The following is an 18,070-nucleotide window of genomic DNA, read 5'->3' as shown; positions in this document are numbered from 1 at the left end:
CTCCACCACTACCATTACCACTTATATGTTACTTAAGGTTTTCTCCAACCTTGTTTGGACAATAAGATGAAACGGCTCCGTTGAAGGTTATACTAAAGCCAGTCTTCAAATTTTTCTTCTCATTCCTAAACCTGTGACTGGGGGTGGGTATCAAGCCGGCCGGCTCACGAAGGTCTAGCTTCAGAATTCATCCTCACGGGTGGCCGAGACATGATTTTTTGGTTGAGGGCACTTAAATCAAGTGCCCAAGTTTGGTGTGGGCATAATTTTCAATCTTATGATTTTGAGTATTAATAAAACGTTCAATAAGCCCACACCAGCCTGTGTGTGTAGCTCCGCTAATAAACCTTGTTTAAACTTAAAGCAATAGAAAATGACATTTGCCAACAAAAGTTATAAAAATTTGGTTAGATGAGACTTCTCTTCAATGGTTGACCCCTTACATGTCACCAAGTCACTGCCAAGACTTTTTTTTTTTTTTTTTGGTAAAAGGACATTTTTGTTCTTTTCAAAATGACCATTGTTTTAGAATTTTCAACTCTCTCTCTCTCTCCCTCTCTCTCTTTTTTCTCTTTCTTGGTTCTGTTTTCAATGGTGATGAAGATGGAGGATGTTTTTGCATATTCAAATTGGTTTTAATGTTGTTTGCTTTAGACCGATCATTATTACCAGGAAACTCTTTTCCTGGCTTCACATCACTTCTTCAAATCTCGGGGTCCAGACCCAAAAGAAAATTAAAACTTTATATATGAAATCTCTTTATGGCTTCATTGAGACTCACGAGGGGAATGGATATTCTCAAACAAGATTTCGATGTACAAATCTTTACATTCCAAGGTTTCAGACTCTTCCAGGTGAAGCAAGCGTCCTTGGTTCAGCTATTGCCATCAGACCCTCCCCATGTAAAAATTCTTCAAGCATTAATTAGTTCCCTCCTTTCTTTCTTCCCATTTCCCTTGTTGGTTAATAAAACTAGACCTCATCACTTTGGTATGTGAAGTTATGCACTAGCTAGGGTTTGGCTGTAAATGGAAACCAGCTATACATATAAAAAAAAAAAGTTGTTAGATCTCCCATTTCAAAGAGTACTAGTTTTTCCTTTATCCAAGAGAACACAAAACCTCGGGATAACAACTTGAACCTGCTTTCAACTATAAACAATTTCTATAGAAATTTGAAGAATGGTGGGGTGGCACCTCAAGCAACTGAAAGCAAACATTATACTTTCTGAAGACAGTGGGTTGGATAGAAATTTTGAACGATAAGATGAAATACTTATTCTGCTCACCCAAAAAAATAAGGATGTTTTATTTTCTAATACGAAGAAGGTAAACAAGACTTAGATGGTTTTAGCCATGTGGGGCGAACCTGGGTCAAGCTTATAGTTTGTTAGGTTTGAGCTGGCAAGCAGGCATGGACAAATTTTCACCGAACTAGGCATGTGCCTAGGCTCTCAATGCCCTATTTCTTTCCAACTTCAATGTCATTTTGTAGGACCAACAGGTTACAAGGTGCGGCTGCTCTGGCCATTGGCATGATTCCTGGGTCCCAGGCAAAGGAAAACAGCAGCACAAATGAACACGGATCAGGTTCGGTTTTGAATATAAGCCTTGATCCTTCCATCCTTCAAACAAAGAATTCAAATCTTTGTTAGAAATCAATGGTTTGAAAATTCATAGGACCTAAGATCTTAGATCGTTTTAAAGATCAATGGTAATTCATCAGTCGCCTCCCAAGCGTTTGAATCTTATGAACGTTTCAACAAGATTCGTTTATAGAGTTTTTATTCTTCTTTTTCCTTAGTTACCAACAAAAAGTATACAACAGCTGCTTTCTATTACCATAAAAGCAATAGTCATACTTTTCCTTAATCCTTTTCTCGAAGAAATTTTCCTTCGAATGTCGTGCTAAATCAAGAACATTGAATACGGCTACCTTACTCATTTATAGCAGATCAAGTAGCAGCCACAAGTTTTTGTTAAGGGAAGTATGAAGGTAAGATGCCAAGAACAATGAGGGAGATGACGAGGTCCGACTTAGACTTTGACCCACACGAACCTTACACCATCTTGGACTAATTCGTCCTGGATCGCCCGGACAACACAGCTCTCAAACGGGAAGCAACCAAGAAGCATCCCAATCGGACCCTGCCCCTGTTGGAACCCCGTGGTACGGTACCATTCACCAGCCACTTTCTTCCATCGTCCTCCCAATTCTGCCGCCACCACTCCTATAAAAGCCCCACCGCCTCTCCCTAGGAAGAAGATGGTAGCTCCTCCCCAACAAAATCCCAGCCAAAGCCAATTACCAACAATAATGGAATAGTTTTTCCATTCCCTATTACCCTCTCTCTCTCTCTCTCTCTCTCTACTGAAACTAAACTGCTTATCCTCCATGATACCATCTTCTCCATGACTCTGTGAGTCTGTTCCTTCTTCACTAGACTCTCTTGGTGGATCGTCGACTGCGTTGAGATGGGCATCAGGATTTGTCGCAGATTTTTTAAGCTATGGAAATTGGTACGTCCGAGAACAAGGCCCTTATCTTATGCGAGGTTGGAAGATGATGAAGAAGGATCTTTGCTAGCGAAGAAGCAGAAAGGGAAGACATTAAGAAATGGGTTGCGTATCATCAGAAAGAGTCTCTCTTGTTGTTCCGCTTCTTGGAACAAGGAGGAAAGGGGACCGGAGAAAAAGGCGATGAAGGGAGAGACGTTCAGCGAGGTGACTCCCAAGGGCCACCTGGTGGTCTACGTCGGCGAAGAGGGCGACCAGCAACGCCGGTTCGTCGTCCCGGTCATCTACTTCAACCACCCGCTCTTCGGCCAACTGCTCAAGGAATCGGTGGAGGAATACGGTTTCAGCCAGCCCGGCGGGATCACCATCCCCTGCCATGTCTCCTACTTCAAGAGCGTGCAGGAAAGGATCGCCGGAGAGAGGTTCTCAGGCAAGTGGCGGACCAGGGGGAGGAGGAGGTCGGCCGTGGGCGGCCATCGGCTGACCGGCCGTCACGCAACGAATCCGTGGTAGCGGTTCTTTTCTCTGCTCTCCTTGATCGTTGTGTCTAGGATTCTGAGAGAACCGATTCGGCTGGTTCCGATTCGTGTCGCTTTTGTGGATTTTCTTTTTTGTGTATAAGATATGAATTGGTTGAAGATTGTGTGCTTGAAGCTTTTCTGGACTGTGGGAATGGAAATGTGGCATGAGCCACCGGCGCTTATTTAATTTCATATTCCCTCCTCTGTGCGATTAGCGTTCATAAATCATAATCATCACTCATTATATCAAGAAACTAATGGCTAATCTTGCAGCCCTACAAAATGTGGCATGATGTTCTTAAAAGTTACCTTCAACATGTGTTCTAAGAACACAATGTTTTTCTGGCCAAACACTCTTAAAAGTTACCTTCAACATGTGTTCTAAGAACACGATGTTTTTCTAACGAAACACGCCCTAGTGTCGTCTGGTCGGATCCCAAAGCTTTTATGCTTGTAAGTTTGCGGGTCTAATGCAAAGATTCTCCACGCATATCGGGGTTTGGTAATTCAAAAAACAATCTTTCATTAAACAAAAAATGTGGATCATGTCTTACAAGATTAATAAATTTACCAAATCCAAAGCGCACGAACAATGTCTATTGCAAACTTATGATAAGCGCTCACTCTTAATAAATCTGTTGCGATTGAATAAACAAACTAAAACATAAGAGTTGATGATATAAGAACTCCACTAAAGTTTGCTTTCCAAAAGTTTATATTTATGAGCATGATCACGATTCTGGCAATCCCACTTCGTGGATCCACGGCTGCGGGATTTGCACTTTTGCAGGTCGAGTCGTCAAGCAGTAGCCATTAGGAAAGGTGACGTATATAAAGATAAAAATATTGCAACAATTGTTATAAGATATGAATATAAAATCTCAAGATTTAAGATCTCGAAGTCTCAGAATAACCACATATCTGAGAACCAGTCAATCAAACAACCCCTTCCGATATGCTTGATCGGTTCATTTATTATTTATATACAAAATTAAATGGGAAAATTTGCAATGACAGCCTCATTTTAGTTTACAATTGGAACAATAGCATGCTATATTGTACGGTTTTCATCGTATATGCCTATGTTCGACCAATCAACGGAAAAATAGGAGGTTGCCACAAAATAAATCATATAGGATATGAATGTTTATTACTTTATTTCCCTTTTAAAAGTTGAGTGGTATTTTTTTTTTATTTCCACACGAAAAGAAAATTAGCCGTCGCCGTCATTTTCTTCAACTTGTCTGACATTTTTAAGTAGAATTAATATGAGATAGTTCCAAAGGCATTGTCATCAAGAGTGAAACTTTTATTGGAGAGATCAGAAAAGGAAGAGTACCGTTTACGACAAACACGTAAGCCCTTGAATAATTTTGCGTTCAATTAAATTATAGTTAAAACAAATCAAAGAAACCAAGGTCATGCAATTTCTTTTATCAGATCCATTCTGTAGTGAGAAAACTGAGACAGCCACCTTACTCAGTTTCTCTCACTGAAGAAATGGAATAGAGAAATTGCTTGTCCAAAGAAGTTAAACGGAAGGGTAAATCATAAATTCCATTGAAAGTCCAGAGTCACAAGTGTGAATACAGTCTCTCTTTTTTCTCTTAGCTGCTTCTATTACGAACTTAAAGTGAATCACCATTCTATTGTCAAAACATTTCCTTGATGGCGTTCAAGAAACCTTTGAAATCAACATCTTCTTTCCACTTTCCAATATCTTCATAACTAAATTGAGATCTACTTATCATCGTGTTCTTCAAAGCATATATAGAGCGTATACAGTATGCCTTATAGTGGCATATACCAAGATAAAGCAACACATTTTTCTGCTGTACATAAGATTGAAAAACAAGTTTCAATTTCTTTCTCCTTTCAATTTACCAATTAATTTGCGCTAATTAACGCTTCTGTTGTTTCTATATGCATGAACAGATATACGTAAGTGCTACAAAATACTCTTTGGCGTGCACTCGACAAGTTTTCCAATGGCAGAACTACACCTCCGAGGCTCCGACCATTGAAGCAACACGTTGCATGGTAATTCACTTGACGAACAACTCTATCTGCGTTTGTGGTGTTCGAGATGCAGCTAACACTTGGTCTGGTGAAGCACCAACTGTACCTCCCCCTTCCAGAGTCGGCACTGTTTGAACAGATATGCTCTCAAGTAGAAGGTGAGAGAAGCAGCTGTTCCTTTCTGAACTCGATAGTTCTTGCTCCAGCCTGTGTGAGAAGGATGAACTCTGTCAACAGTATATTGACACGGCCATGACAAATACAATCCCCTCATAAGTCCACGAAATTCGTATGGTGATCCCACTGTGCCGATCGAGTTGTTCACTCTGTTACTCGATCTTACATCTTTTAAACTGTGAGAAAATGTGTGCTTCTTTTGTTCCTTTTGTTGTGTGTCATTTTCTCTTTCTTTCTTTGGGTGTTTCTTGCAACCAGCAGCCTCCTCAGCACATGCTACAGTGGGCCTGTTTGCAGACACCTCACCCCAACTTGTGCCATGGTGGTGCCCAAGCACTGTCCCAGCTGCAGAGGGTATCCCTTCAAGCAGTTGCCCACAATCTTGCACATATTGACTCCTCTTCACCAGCAGGCATGGCCGGTCTCCGGCCTGGACCGACTGCACCCATCTTCACCAACTCACCAAGCACCGCATAGCGCAAGTCTCAGGCCTAATGAGCCCTTGTGACGCAAGCGGTGATGCTAAAACCTGGCTGAGTGCGGCCCTGGCTAACCAAAGGACTTGCCTGGATGGCCTGCTCGAGACAAGCACACTTGGTGCACCGATGCTAAAAAACCAGACCCTTTTTGTCTCCAAGTTCATCAGCAACTCTCTAGCACTAATGGCACTGTGCGATCGATCCAGTAATGGTTCGTCTACTCGTCATGATCGTCGTGGCCGAGTGCGTGGCTCCGTTCATTTTCCGTCGTGGTTAAGGGGAACTGCCAACAGGAGGCTCCTGGTCGAGCCGCGGAGAGAGGTGGCGCGGCGAGCGGCTTTGGTGGTTGTTGCTGACGGCTCCGGCGAGTTCAGGACCATAAATGGGGCGTTGGATGCTCTGGTATCTAGAGACAGAAGGAGGAGGAGGAAGAAGGGGAGGGTGGTGGTTTATGTGAAAGAGGGAGTTTACAGAGAGCATGTGGAAGTCGGCAAGGAGTTGAAGAACTTGGTTTTTGTTGGTGATGGAATCGATAAGACCGTGGTGACGGGCAATAGAAACGTCCCTGATGGCTACACCACGTTCAGCTCGGCCACTTTTGGTAAATCTCTACAATCTTTTTCTCGGTGGTCTCCTCCATTGTTCTTCTTGGTCTGAGCTTATGGATTGATCATGATTTCTGATTATAGTCGAATCTGCTAAAGAAATTCAGGTTCTGCTACTACTTGACTTTAATTCAGTATGCAGTTTCAGGAATGTCGATTTCAGCATTAATTGAATGGGTGGAGAGTGGAGATCCCACATGATGATATGTAAATGTTGAATTTTATACTACGTGATAAAAAAAATTGTGGTCTGCTCTCTATTTGTGCAGGAGTTTCTGCTGATGGCTTCATTGCAAGAGACATGACCTTCGAGAACACAGCGGGGCCCCAAATGCACCAAGCTGTTGCACTAATGGTGGCCTCAGACATGGCTGCCTTCTACCGCTGCAGCTTCAAGGCTCACCAGGACACGCTCTACCTCCACTCCCTCAGGCAATTCTACAGGGAATGCGACATCTACGGGACAATCGACTTTATCTTCGGCGACGCAGCGGCCGTGCTCCAGAGCTGCAACATCTATGCAACATCTACATCAGGAGGCCCATGGACCACCAGTCCAACGCTATAACCGCCCAAGGAAGGGATGATCGAGGTGAGAACACCGGAATCGTGATCCACAACTCGAGGGTGGCAGCCGATTCGGGGTTTCGGCCGGCCACAATCAAAAGCTATTTGGGGAGGCCATGGAAGAAATACTCGAGAACTGTGTTCTTCAAAACTGAGATTGGTGGTCTCATCGATCCAAAGGGGTGGTTGCAGTGGGATGGCAACTTTGGATTGGATACTCTGTACTATGGCGAGTACATGAACTTCGGACCAGGAGCTAACACATCTGAACGTGTGACGTGGAAGGGTCTGCACCTGATTGTGGATTCCAGAGGCGCCTCTGTGTTTAGCGTTAGAAGCTTCCTTGTTGGGGAGTCATGGATTCCTCATACAGGGGTTCCTTTCCTCCCTGGAATTTAAGCAAGCCTCCTCTGATGCTTGGAAGACGAGGCATTCTTGGCATCAGGGAAGAATATCTCCCTTGTGGCACTGCCCCTCACTCAAACACTTGACGCTTAAACACAAGAAAAGAAACGTTGTTTGCAGATGCAACTCCTTCATTTCTTTGTTCCTTGTAACTAAATTTTGGGAAAGGATGGGGGATGGAGTCTTTCTTCTTCTTCTTCTTCTTCCTTTTCCTTACATTGGTCAGTCGAGCTATAAAGCCATCTTGGACAAACTTGGAAGAAGACACTATGATGCATTCCTTTGCTGAAGATGTGGTGAGATGAACTACTGAGTCAACTACTTGCAGCACAGTTGAATGTATAAACTAACCATATGTATGCAGTTTGGGCCAATGGGACTTCAAAAAGATCACGCTCCTTGATTGATCCCATTACATATGACTAATACTAAAACACTTCTGTTTGTAGCATTCCAATACAAATCTTAAAAGCACAGATAAAATAGCAATTCAGAAGGTTTTATTTGAAAATCTCCATTCATAACTTGTAGATTGTAAAGTCCGATATAGACTTTCCAATTTTGAGTTGTAACTAGGACACCGAGTTCTCAATGTCAAACGCACCTAAACAGAACAACCATTATGGGATATGAAATGGACGCTGAAACCTGCCGGATGGGATCCGATCCACCACAGAAGAGGAGGGTGCACACTGCACCCTGATCTTTGATCTTTGTGTGGGAAGTGGGACACTGGGTCCCGGATGATGGATCGGGTCAGCTGAGTCCAACTCCTCACTTCCCCGAACCCTACCTTCGGTTCAAACCATTGGCAGTTGGCATTTCTACAAAAAGCAGCCGAGCGAAAGACCTCAGTGCTCGGGCCCGACTCTTGAATCTGTCGCGGGAGGGAGAGAGACAGCTGCTGCGCGCCAAGGAGAGGGAAGGACGGCCGGTCGTCTTTCTTGCTTTCACTTCTAAAACGTTAGCATCTCTCCCTCCCTCTCCCTCTCTCTCTCTCTCCATTCCTTGCTTTTCTTTTGGCTTAGGAATAATGAATCGCTTGCGTATTCCATTGGGATCTTGAACAATACCCATTTCTGCAGTCTTTCTTACGCGCTCTAGCCTGTCGTATTTGGTTGGGTGCATCCAGGTTGCTTGTTTTCCGCTCTTTGGGTTCCGATGCTTAGCTGACGTGAAGATTACGAAGAAATTTTGTAGCAGAAGCAGCTATAATACTGATTTTGAAAGGACTCGGGGCTTTGGTTGGTCTTGCTTTTCTAAGTTTGTGTTTGTAAGGAACATGGGTGTGCAGATTGTTTCGTGATAGATAAACATCTGTGGTCGTTTGTGTGCGAAATTATGGGTTATTGGCGCTTCTGTTTCTCGTTGGAGCGATGCTGTGTTTTTGTTGCCAAATGGGATGTCTATGCAAATAAGGAACTGGGGGATTGCATGCAACAACAATATGTGCAATATCTTTGTCGTGGATTGGTCCTACCATTTCAGTCTTAGCTTTTGGGTTCAATGTTTCAACCGAGTTACCTTATAAATTCTAACATGACATGTATGTTGCTTCCAACCATGTTCATATACGTGGAAGCAAGGCAGATACGGCTACTCAAAATGTGGAAATAGCGGTTGAACGGATGAATTCACGTTTACGTCATATTAGTCAATAGTCATACGTAGGTTTTGCTGTACTGCTAGCTCATTAATCATTACCAATTTACCACATAGCAATTAGCATGATTACATGCTTAGGGACGCAAACATGCTGTTCATATTGCTTATGCCTATGGGATGCCAACTTGCTCTCTTCTCATTGAGAGGCTGTTTTATGTTACAGTCGGTATTTTTGATATTGCTCCTGGTTTTTTTTCTATGATTTGTCATGTCCCTATGTCATGGTTAGTGTGATGCCAAATTATCTGTATTCGTCAAAAAACACAACTAATTCCATCTCTGTTTTTTCTAACTTCTTTTTCTTTTGCGACCCTCCATCACCAGAGGCATAAAGTGAGGGCAACATGGATCAAGATTCAAATACAGTTGCAGAGACAAGTTTACCATGTGTTAAGTGTGGCAATACTGCACGACTTCAGTATGTTTTTCTTGTCTGCTCATTTCGCTTTAAAGAAATGCTTGAATGATAAGGTTCTGTCATTCCGAGTAACGATGTGCTAGACTGGCCTTGTTGTGCTAGTGGTTTTGTTTGGCGAACATTGGTTGGCCAATCTGATGATCACTTTATTGAGATAACTTATATCTGATGTTTTCTTTATTCTGCTTCTCAACTTTGGCTTTCTTTTCTTTTGCGTTTTCACAATTCTTATTCATCTTATTGTGATTTTTAGGTGTCCTAAATGCCTAGAATTAAAGCTGCCTCAAGAAGGTGCTGCTTTCTGGTTAGTGACGCTTATCATCAGATTCTTTTTTTATTTTCCTTTGCAATATTTTCTCCTCTCCCTTTTCAAGAAGTGAAGTTTTTTACTTCACCCATCCGTTTAACTATTTTCAGTGGATGGATTGTTCAAGTTTATGTGATGTTATTCACCAAGACATTAGTTTGTGAATTCATTGCAGCACTCTTAGTAACATTCTTGATCATTGTGTACCTTTTTTTTATCACCAATTGCAGACACACTTATTTTGATATTAAGACAGCAAGTCTCTAGCAATTGCATTGGTGTATTGATTTTTTCATAGAAGACATATAAGTACTTCACTAATACATCAGTTCATTGTATGCTTCCTTTTTCTGTATTTTTACATGCATGAAATACAGTTGAGGATGAATTGGAAGTACCATGTATTAAGGGTAAGTGTGGATGCCTTCTGATTAGAATATTAAGAGTAGCAGCTCCCTAGTAATTGAATGGGGTATTTGACTTTTGATACAAGACATATAAGTAGTTCTCTTATACGTCTATTGATTGTACACTTTCTTTTTATGTGCTTTTACATGCATAAAATACAAGTCCAGGATCATAAACTGGAAGTACAATATATTAAAGGTAAAATGATGCAATTGTGCATACCAGAGGCTTGCCAAGCTGACCATGTACATCGGGCTGGCTTATGTTAATGATGTGAACAAACTTCTTTAGTCTCGTGTACATTCATGTTAACTTTCAGCGACATTAGAGTTAATATGTTTTACTTTTATATGCCTCCAGAATGGGGTTAGGTGGAGAATTTTAGTCCACACTGTTAATGATGCTAGAAAAAAGGGGTGACTCCGACTGAGTAAATTTTAGTTGTGAGACACCACAAAGCTTGCTTTGTTCCTTCTTCATGATGTTTTTTTTATTAATACTTTTTCAATCTTACGGAAGCCTATATCAAGCTAGATGATGTGATTACATGGTAAAATACATGTGTCCATTAAAAAAGCTTCTTTTTTTTTCACTCTTTTCCATATTAACTTTTGTCTACATTTATTGTCTTCCAGAGACCTAGTTCATGTTAGAAATGCTCTGATTGTTATAGGGCCCATTTTTAATTTCACACTATCATTTGTTTAATCTACTCCATTATTTTCTCAACCTTGTTTAGCAAAAGGATCCACATGCATAATATCGGGTCATTTAATTTTTGTTCCTTCTTTAACACTCCCTTGAAACTGCAGTTGATAATTAAGTAGTTTGGAATTTGCAGCTCTCAGGATTGTTTCAAAGCATTGTGGAGCTCACACAAATCAGTTCATTTAAATTCAGAAGTACATACTTTTAGAGGGAATCCACAGGAATGCATCACTGCAGCACTTAGTAAGGGTTGGTTGTACTGCTTGAAGAAAGGACAGGCGCGAACAAAGCAGCTTCCTTATTTTGATTGGACTGGGTATGTTTTAATGAAGTTAACTTTTGGATTTTTTTATCTGAAGTTACGGGAATCTCATATTTTGCAAATAGAAAGTCATTGTTTTTTGTGTATGTTTGTCTGTTATCTTGATAATATACTAGATAACTAAAGATGACACGTGTTGTTTACACTTTACTCCACTTGCCTATGAACTTTTATATTCTAGTTGTCATTGATGCCAATATTCTGATGCATCTAAGTGCAGCTAAATTCCTACTTTTCTATGATATGTACTTTTCTTATGCGTTAATTCAACAGGACGTTAAGGCCATATCCTATTTCAGGTCAACGATTTGTTCCAGATAGAATTCCTAAGCCTGATTGGGCTGTTGATGTGAGTGCCCTTAGACAGAGTTGTTTTTTTGCTCCTTTTGATTTTTATTTAGCATATGGCTGGCTGAATTAAATAAGGCATCCTTTATACTGTTATTGATCACATGCTTATTGTTGATCTTCTTAAGCAACTTTCACAAGTATCTCACGCCACATGATATTATTGATATGCATCTGCTTTTCAGGGTATTCCAAAAATTGAGCCTGTCAGTGACCTGCAAAATATAGTAGAGGTACTGAAAGTTACAACTTTTAGCTTAGTTAGTTGCACCTTCCAGGATCATTTTTTGCTTTTTTGATTGTTAGGACATTGATTACTTCTTTCTCATTATGTGGTGCATCTGCAGATCAAGACCCCTGAACAAATTGAAAGAATGAGAAAAACTTGCAGAGTAAGCATTGTAAAAGCAGTTGTTTCAATACTAATGCAAGTAGAAACTTTTGCTGTTATGGTGTGACCATCATACATTTTAGTAATGTAGTAATAGCAATAGGGCATTAAGTTCATGCTTGACTGTAGGTCAAAAAGAAGCTTATCTGCAACATTTAGGTAAAAAAGAAGTTTATCTGCAACATTTATCTTCATGTTTGGTAATTGACTTGGAATCCATTTTATTGACAAAAAGCGAACGGATAATTTTGTATGGAGATGGTTTTTAGGTCAAAACACAGAAAACAATTTGTATTAGTTTCATACTTTCATAGTTTGCAGCTCACATTAAGTGTAAAATGCATCTTCAGTATGCACCTTCTGAAACAGTAGGCCACTCAGCTGAAAGTGTTCCAGTCATCTTTATGATCTCCAGCACACTCTGATTTCGTTTGTTGCCAGCCACCATAATGTGGCCTTTTTTAGGATGTGAGACAATTGTGTGAGGAATGGTTTTGTGTCCGTCTATGAAGATTAAATCATACTGTTCTCCTTATCTATCCCATCTTATCCTTTTGCTTATCCATACTTTGAGAAGCAGCATTTTGTAGGAGAGGAATGGTGCAGAAGTGGAAGTAGGAGTGGGTTAACCACTTCGACATTTAGGTGTTGTTAGGTGTCAGTGACAGTATATTTTCTGATCACATTTAATGGAGTTGATTGTAGATCTGTTCTCCATTATTTAATAGACTCTTTCTCTGGAGAATTACAACTATAACACTTGCAGAAAGCTCTATTGTAACTTTTGACTTTTGAGTCTTTTTCAGTTTTCTTTGGTTCACATTTCCCTTTTCTGTATTTGTGAAACCTAGATCGCAAGGGAAGTTTTGGACGTAGCAGCTCGTGCAATAAAACCTGGAGTAACAACTGATGAAATTGATGAATTGGTCCATAATGCGACAATTGCTGCAGGTATGTTGTCAAGCTTTAACTGCCAAAATGGTTTGTCTGTTCTCTTAATAACAGGTTGTTTGTTTTGGCTATCAATGAACATATTGGATTAATATTATTGAAAGCTAGTCATTTGCAATTTTGCATTAAGTTCTGGTTGAAAATATCTACAAATAACTCCATTCTATTTATGTTTGTAATTTTTTTTTGTCTCAAATGACCAGTTTCACATTTTTATTTTTTTAATCAACTTGATAAGTATAAATAAATGAAATAAGTAAGACCTGCAAATTATTAATACCATATATTCCTCTCTTCTATCAGCATATCACCACAAGTGTTACTAGCATAATAGCGTTGAACCACTAGAACTTCATCATGGCTACAATCACCACTTGAAGCGTCAGCTGTTCCATGCTTATCCTTCACTAGATAACTATCAAATTATCAGTTCTTTTTTTTTTTTTTTGGTTATCTCTGTTGCTCTAGGAATGTGTGCTCTTTTGTCATGCCAATGGAGCTTATAGTGGCTTTACAAAAACATATGGAGTCCAATGCTAATACTGCAGGTGGATTGCTTCTCTTGTGGCACCTTGCTCTTTTTTTCTTTTTTTACTTTTTGTGCTTATTCTTGTCACAAAGTTCTGAATGGTTAAGGTTGGTAGCATTTGCTTCAGAAATATAGTTGCTTCATGTTTATGCATGAGAATCTTGTCAATGTTAAAATACTATGAGAGAAATTATTGTGCTTGTATTAACAAAATGGTATAGGAAAACACCCATATGAAGGGAAATTACCAATGTTAGATATTCTTGCCCGTGCTGTTTTTAATTGTCTGAATGCTGGATTATGTTATTCTTTAAATTGATAATTTGCTTATTGTCATCCAGGCGCATACCCATCTCCATTAAATTATCACTTCTTTCCGAAGTCTTGTTGCACGTAGGTAACTTTTTTCATAAGCAGCTTTTATTGAATCATGAAAGTAGTATTCTTCATATTTAATGTAATTCGTCCTCCACATTTGATCTTTATTGCAGGTCAGTCAATGAAGTCATTTGCCACGGAATTCCTGATGCCAGGTGTGCATATGGTTTTCACCTATCCTTGTCTCAAAATCACGCTTAAGCTGCAGAATTTTTGGTTCAGTTTCTCAAGCTATTGAATTTAGAAGAATCCAAATTTTTAGCATCAATAATTATGTTCGCTCCAATATATGTCACATAGGTACGGGTGCCAGTATGGGTGCTGGTACGAGTTCGGATTGTTTTCAAAAAAACTTGTGTGTGTGTGTGTGTGTATATATATATATATATAATAGGAATTCAAACAAAATAACACATTTGTGATTCAAAATTTATAGATTTTAAAGAAGAAACTATTGAACAAAATGTGAAAACACAACTATGGATGCATTTCCTAAGTGTAAATGGTGTAAAGAACAAAACTGAAATCCTAAATTTTGGATAGGGAAGGACTCGGTCAACTTTGAGCGAGTTCTAAGTCTGATGGATATGGTCCTGGGTACATTGACTGTATCTGGTACTGTTTGACCAGTACCCAAGAAGTACTCGGGACAGTACCAGTACCAGTGTCATACCTGACTGTACGGGTATGCTGCCTTTACCGCAGTACCCACGTGACAAAGGCTCCAATAAGGTTAATGGAAAACCAAAAAAAAAAAAAAAATAGTTCACATTTCTAGTTTATGAAAAACTTATATTCCTTGGTTATTTTGTTATGTCTTCGCAAGGGCTTCTGCATCTTTGCAGTTACATGAATTTACATTTGTTAAAATGAGAATGTTGTATCATCTTTTTTATTTTTCAATGCTTTGCTGCAGAAAATTGGGTTTTCTATGCTCGAAATGTAGTTGCTTCAGCCTTCGGTCAGAATCTGTGGGCTTTGTAGCTTGTTTGGCTCTTTTTACAAAACAAATGAGTGCAATGCATATACTAATGCAGCTTGCCGTTACATTTATGGATAGTTGTTACTTGTTATAAATTGTAACATCCATTTGGATGTTAACTATTGTTCTATTGATTTTTAATGAACATCGATTGCTGTCGGTCTTTTATGCAGGAGACTAGAAGATGGAGACATTGTTAATGTCGATGTAACTGTTTACTATGATGGTGTGCATGGTATAAAAAGTACTTGCTTTGTATTTTGCATACTGTTTTATTTGTATCCTCATGATTGTTATGTTACTCTCTTGCTTTAAACTTCCAGGTGATCTCAATGAAACTTATTTTGTTGGGAATGTTGACGAGGAGTCTCAACAACTTGTTCGTTGTACATATGAATGCCTTGAAAACGCAATATCCATAGGTACTTGTGTGAACATGTGAGTGCGTACAGAGCATATTATGTGTCTTGAAGATTTCCATCTTAAAGTTTGTGAGTGTTATTTGTCTCTACTTGAAATAGTCAGTCTGTTGATTTTAGAACCTATTTTTGCATTGGATAGAGCTTAAGTTGTGAGTGCATGTCTATGCTGTAAAATCTCTGTCAATTTTTTTTATCTTCCTTTTTTTACAACAATTGAGTGTTTCGGATTTAAGAACATGTTTCATGGCTGCCAATGTGATTTTGAAATGTGTCTGTGTCGTTCTTGCTCCTAATCTCAAACGTACTCATAACACCTGTCTCTGTTACTATTGCCAGTTCAGCATGTGGCTGCTTTAGGAAGTGCATAATTTCTTAGAAACCTCCTTTTTTGAGCTAAATAGTGGAAAATGTTGGCTTGTGGTTGATTTACCTGTTTTTATTGATTTTTTTAGTATTGAAATTCATTAATATGTTATGAACTTAGTTTTACAGTTGGCATATGAAGGGGCAAGAGTTGGTTTGCATAAATCTAGATGATGACTTTTATCTTCATTCTATCTACACATATAGTTGAAGGCTTGGATTGTCAATTCCTCTATCTCAAATAAAGGTCTTCTACAAACACCCCATAACATATGTGTCATCATCATGGTTGGAAGCCTTTTGTTTGTCGATGATGGTATCTTATGAACTATGGTGTTCTCTTTTCATAAGCATATTGGGAACACTGAATCTGTGGAGGTGTCCAGTGCTTAACTAGGGGGAATTGCAATTGATATAGGCAATTAATGTAGATCACTTTTTTGTAATCAGTTAAACCTGGAGTACGTTTCCGTGAAGTTGGAGAAGTTATCAATCGACATGCGTCAATGTCCAAGTTATCTGTGGTAATTTTGGTATTTTCTGTTTTTGTCCATCAATCCTTCATATTTTGGTATTGACATTCTGTGAATGTTCATGATCGGTCACAATCAGGTGAAATCATACTGCGGTCATGGTATTGGAGAGCTTTTCCATTGTGCACCCAATATTCCTCATTATGGAAGTATCCTTTTAGATTTCCTCACTTTTGCAGAAATAAATCTGGATATTCTCCAGTTCAAGTGCATATTATTAGAGAATGGTTGACTGCAGCTCCAAATTTGAGATTGTTCAATGCTGGCATTGAATTTTTTACTTGTTCTATGTTGACCAAATCCATGTGAGTTCATTTGCAAATCTAACGTACAAGGTTCCTTATGAGTTTATTTCTAGCCCTTTTGTCAGCCTTAATTAGGAAAAAGAAAACAAGGCAGTGGGGGTAATGAAAGCTGGACAGACCTTTACTATTGAACCCATGATTAATTCAGGTGAATTATCTTATTATTGCTGACTCAGTTTATATTTTGTTTTTTATTTTTTTTTCCTTCTTTTTGTCGTCTGTTGCACTTCTTGTTGCCACTGTAGATAGAGGCATGCTATGGAGATTGTGTACTGAAGAAACTTTGATGTTGTGTACTTCTTAGGTGTCTGGAGAGATCGTATGTGGCCTGATGGTTGGACTGCTGTCACTGCAGATGGCAAGCGTAGCGCCCAGTTCGAACACACACTGCTGGTTTGTGTTTTCAAGTTTTTCTGGTCTTGCATCTTTTTATCTTGATAATCTATCTCATTCCAACTATATTCTGGCATGACTTTTTCCCATGCCTCTACCTTGAAACTTGATATTCTGTTGGGACTGTGCTTATGTCATTTGTGCATGATTATTTGAGGAAAGATAAAGCATATCTTTCTATTAGTGAATTTGATAGTCTTCCTAATTTGATAGTGCAAATGTATGTATATGCTTGTCTGTTGTTTGCTCCTCAGATAAGGCATGTGATTGGGCTGACCATCTCTAATCCATCAAAAGTGAACTAGTTATAATTCCTTATCTTCTTTTGTTGTTGCTTTCATTTTGAAAATTAGATTCATACCTGAAAGAGTAGCACTTGCATTTTGTCTTTTTGCCTTTTCTCAAATTTCTGATCGTGTGATTGTATTCTATATTGGCTGCTTTCGTCTCCAGTGGTATCTTTGTTTTGCCTGATCTCAAGCCTTGAGGAATTGTCATGTAGGTAACTGAGACTGGCGTTGAGGTCCTTACAGCACGTTTGCCATCATCGCCGAATGTGTTCCCATGGTAAGCTAGAAATCTATTCGACCTTCAACATAGTGGCTTTTGAGATTCAGCCAACATAGACGTGTTGTTCATTAGCCGGTAACAACTTATTCTATATCTGGTTCATTGTGGACCACCTGTTGTTCATTAACCGTTTACAACTTATTCTAGAAGTAACTTGTAATAAAACTTGCCACAGTTTCTGGAATTTCCTGTTGTTTCTTGCCCTTTTGCCTATTTGGACTACAATGTGAAATGGAATTATGCTTGTTGCTGACTTTCGTGTCTCGACCCATTCTGGTGTTCTCTCCCGTAATTACAGCAGAGTTCAACTGAACAACTAAGACTGTTCCTATCTTCAGCGAATAAACTTTACTCAAGTGTCTTTCATACATGACATACGCACGAGCTCGTGTCGAGGTTCAACTGTCTTTCTGTCCTAGCAAATGCACTTGGCAAATCTTAAGATTTTGGTCTCAAGTTGCTTCGGCCAAGGCAATTCCTTTCCAGTCTCAAGTTGAACTCCTTTGTATAAGATAATTTTACATTGTATAAATCGATCTGGATCGTTTCTTTCAAAATATATATCACTTTTACGACAAACGATAATCCTTTATACTTTGTTCTCAAAGCATTTTATCAGCCCACATAACTTTCCTCTTGGAAACGACTTCATTGTACATACGGAAAAAGAACTGAAGGTAACCAGACTTTGCAGCTGGATCTGTTATGGAAGAAGATCGTCGTACGATGATCTTAAAATGTTTTTCCGACAAGTATCAGGTACGTTTAAATATCTATATACTTATATG

The 18,070-nt window shown here is 39.3% G+C and overlaps 2 protein-coding genes and 1 pseudogene across 3 annotated transcripts; all 3 read left to right on the top strand.

Moving 5' to 3' along the window:
- The first annotated feature begins 2,244 nt into the window (after positions 1–2,244).
- On the top strand, positions 2,245–3,229 carry LOC116265948 (protein SMALL AUXIN UP-REGULATED RNA 51-like). The gene has a single exon (XM_031646959.2). It carries the CDS (start codon positions 2,475–2,477, stop codon positions 3,027–3,029), a length of 555 nt encoding a protein of 184 aa, XP_031502819.1. The 5' UTR covers positions 2,245–2,474; the 3' UTR covers positions 3,030–3,229.
- Positions 3,230–4,735: 1,506 nt separating this feature from the next.
- LOC116265691 (pectinesterase-like) lies at positions 4,736–7,976 on the top strand (annotated as a pseudogene).
- A 141-nt stretch (positions 7,977–8,117) lies between these two features.
- On the top strand, positions 8,118–17,536 carry LOC116265692 (methionine aminopeptidase 1A). Of its 2 annotated transcripts, none has more exons than XM_031646494.2 (17): positions 8,118–8,252; positions 9,279–9,372; positions 9,626–9,676; positions 10,929–11,111; positions 11,391–11,466; positions 11,651–11,698; positions 11,813–11,857; positions 12,708–12,807; positions 13,678–13,729; positions 13,828–13,869; positions 14,870–14,931; positions 15,020–15,118; positions 15,932–16,005; positions 16,094–16,163; positions 16,402–16,467; positions 16,624–16,712; positions 17,215–17,536. In XM_031646494.2, exons 2-17 carry the CDS (start codon positions 9,299–9,301, stop codon positions 17,281–17,283), a joined length of 1,200 nt encoding a protein of 399 aa, XP_031502354.1. In that variant the 5' UTR covers positions 8,118–8,252; positions 9,279–9,298; the 3' UTR covers positions 17,284–17,536. The 2 variants fall into 2 exon arrangements, with proteins under 2 accessions (XP_031502354.1, XP_049936822.1); XM_050080865.1 differs by lacking the exon at positions 8,118–8,252 and adding an exon at positions 8,422–8,533.
- Positions 17,537–18,070: the final 534 nt, after the last annotated feature.

The sequence above is a fragment of the Nymphaea colorata genome, chromosome 12 (genome assembly GCF_008831285.2).
Source record: "Nymphaea colorata isolate Beijing-Zhang1983 chromosome 12, ASM883128v2, whole genome shotgun sequence".
NCBI lineage: Eukaryota > Viridiplantae > Streptophyta > Magnoliopsida > Nymphaeales > Nymphaeaceae > Nymphaea > Nymphaea colorata.
Note: the sequence above shows the minus strand (reverse complement) of the source record. Positions and strands in the feature narration are given on the sequence as shown.

Coding starts and splice junctions, on each gene's coding strand:
- LOC116265948 (XM_031646959.2), top strand. CDS start 2,475: ATGGGCATCAGGATTTGTCGCAGATTTTTTAAGCTATGGAAATTGGTA.
- LOC116265692 (XM_031646494.2), top strand. CDS start 9,299: ATGGATCAAGATTCAAATACAGTTGCAGAGACAAGTTTACCATGTGTT. Junction 16,006..16,093: donor CAATGTCCAAGTTATCTGTG/GTAATTTTGGTA, acceptor GGTCACAATCAG/GTGAAATCATACTGCGGTCA. Junction 16,713..17,214: donor AGTTCGAACACACACTGCTG/GTTTGTGTTTTC, acceptor ATTGTCATGTAG/GTAACTGAGACTGGCGTTGA.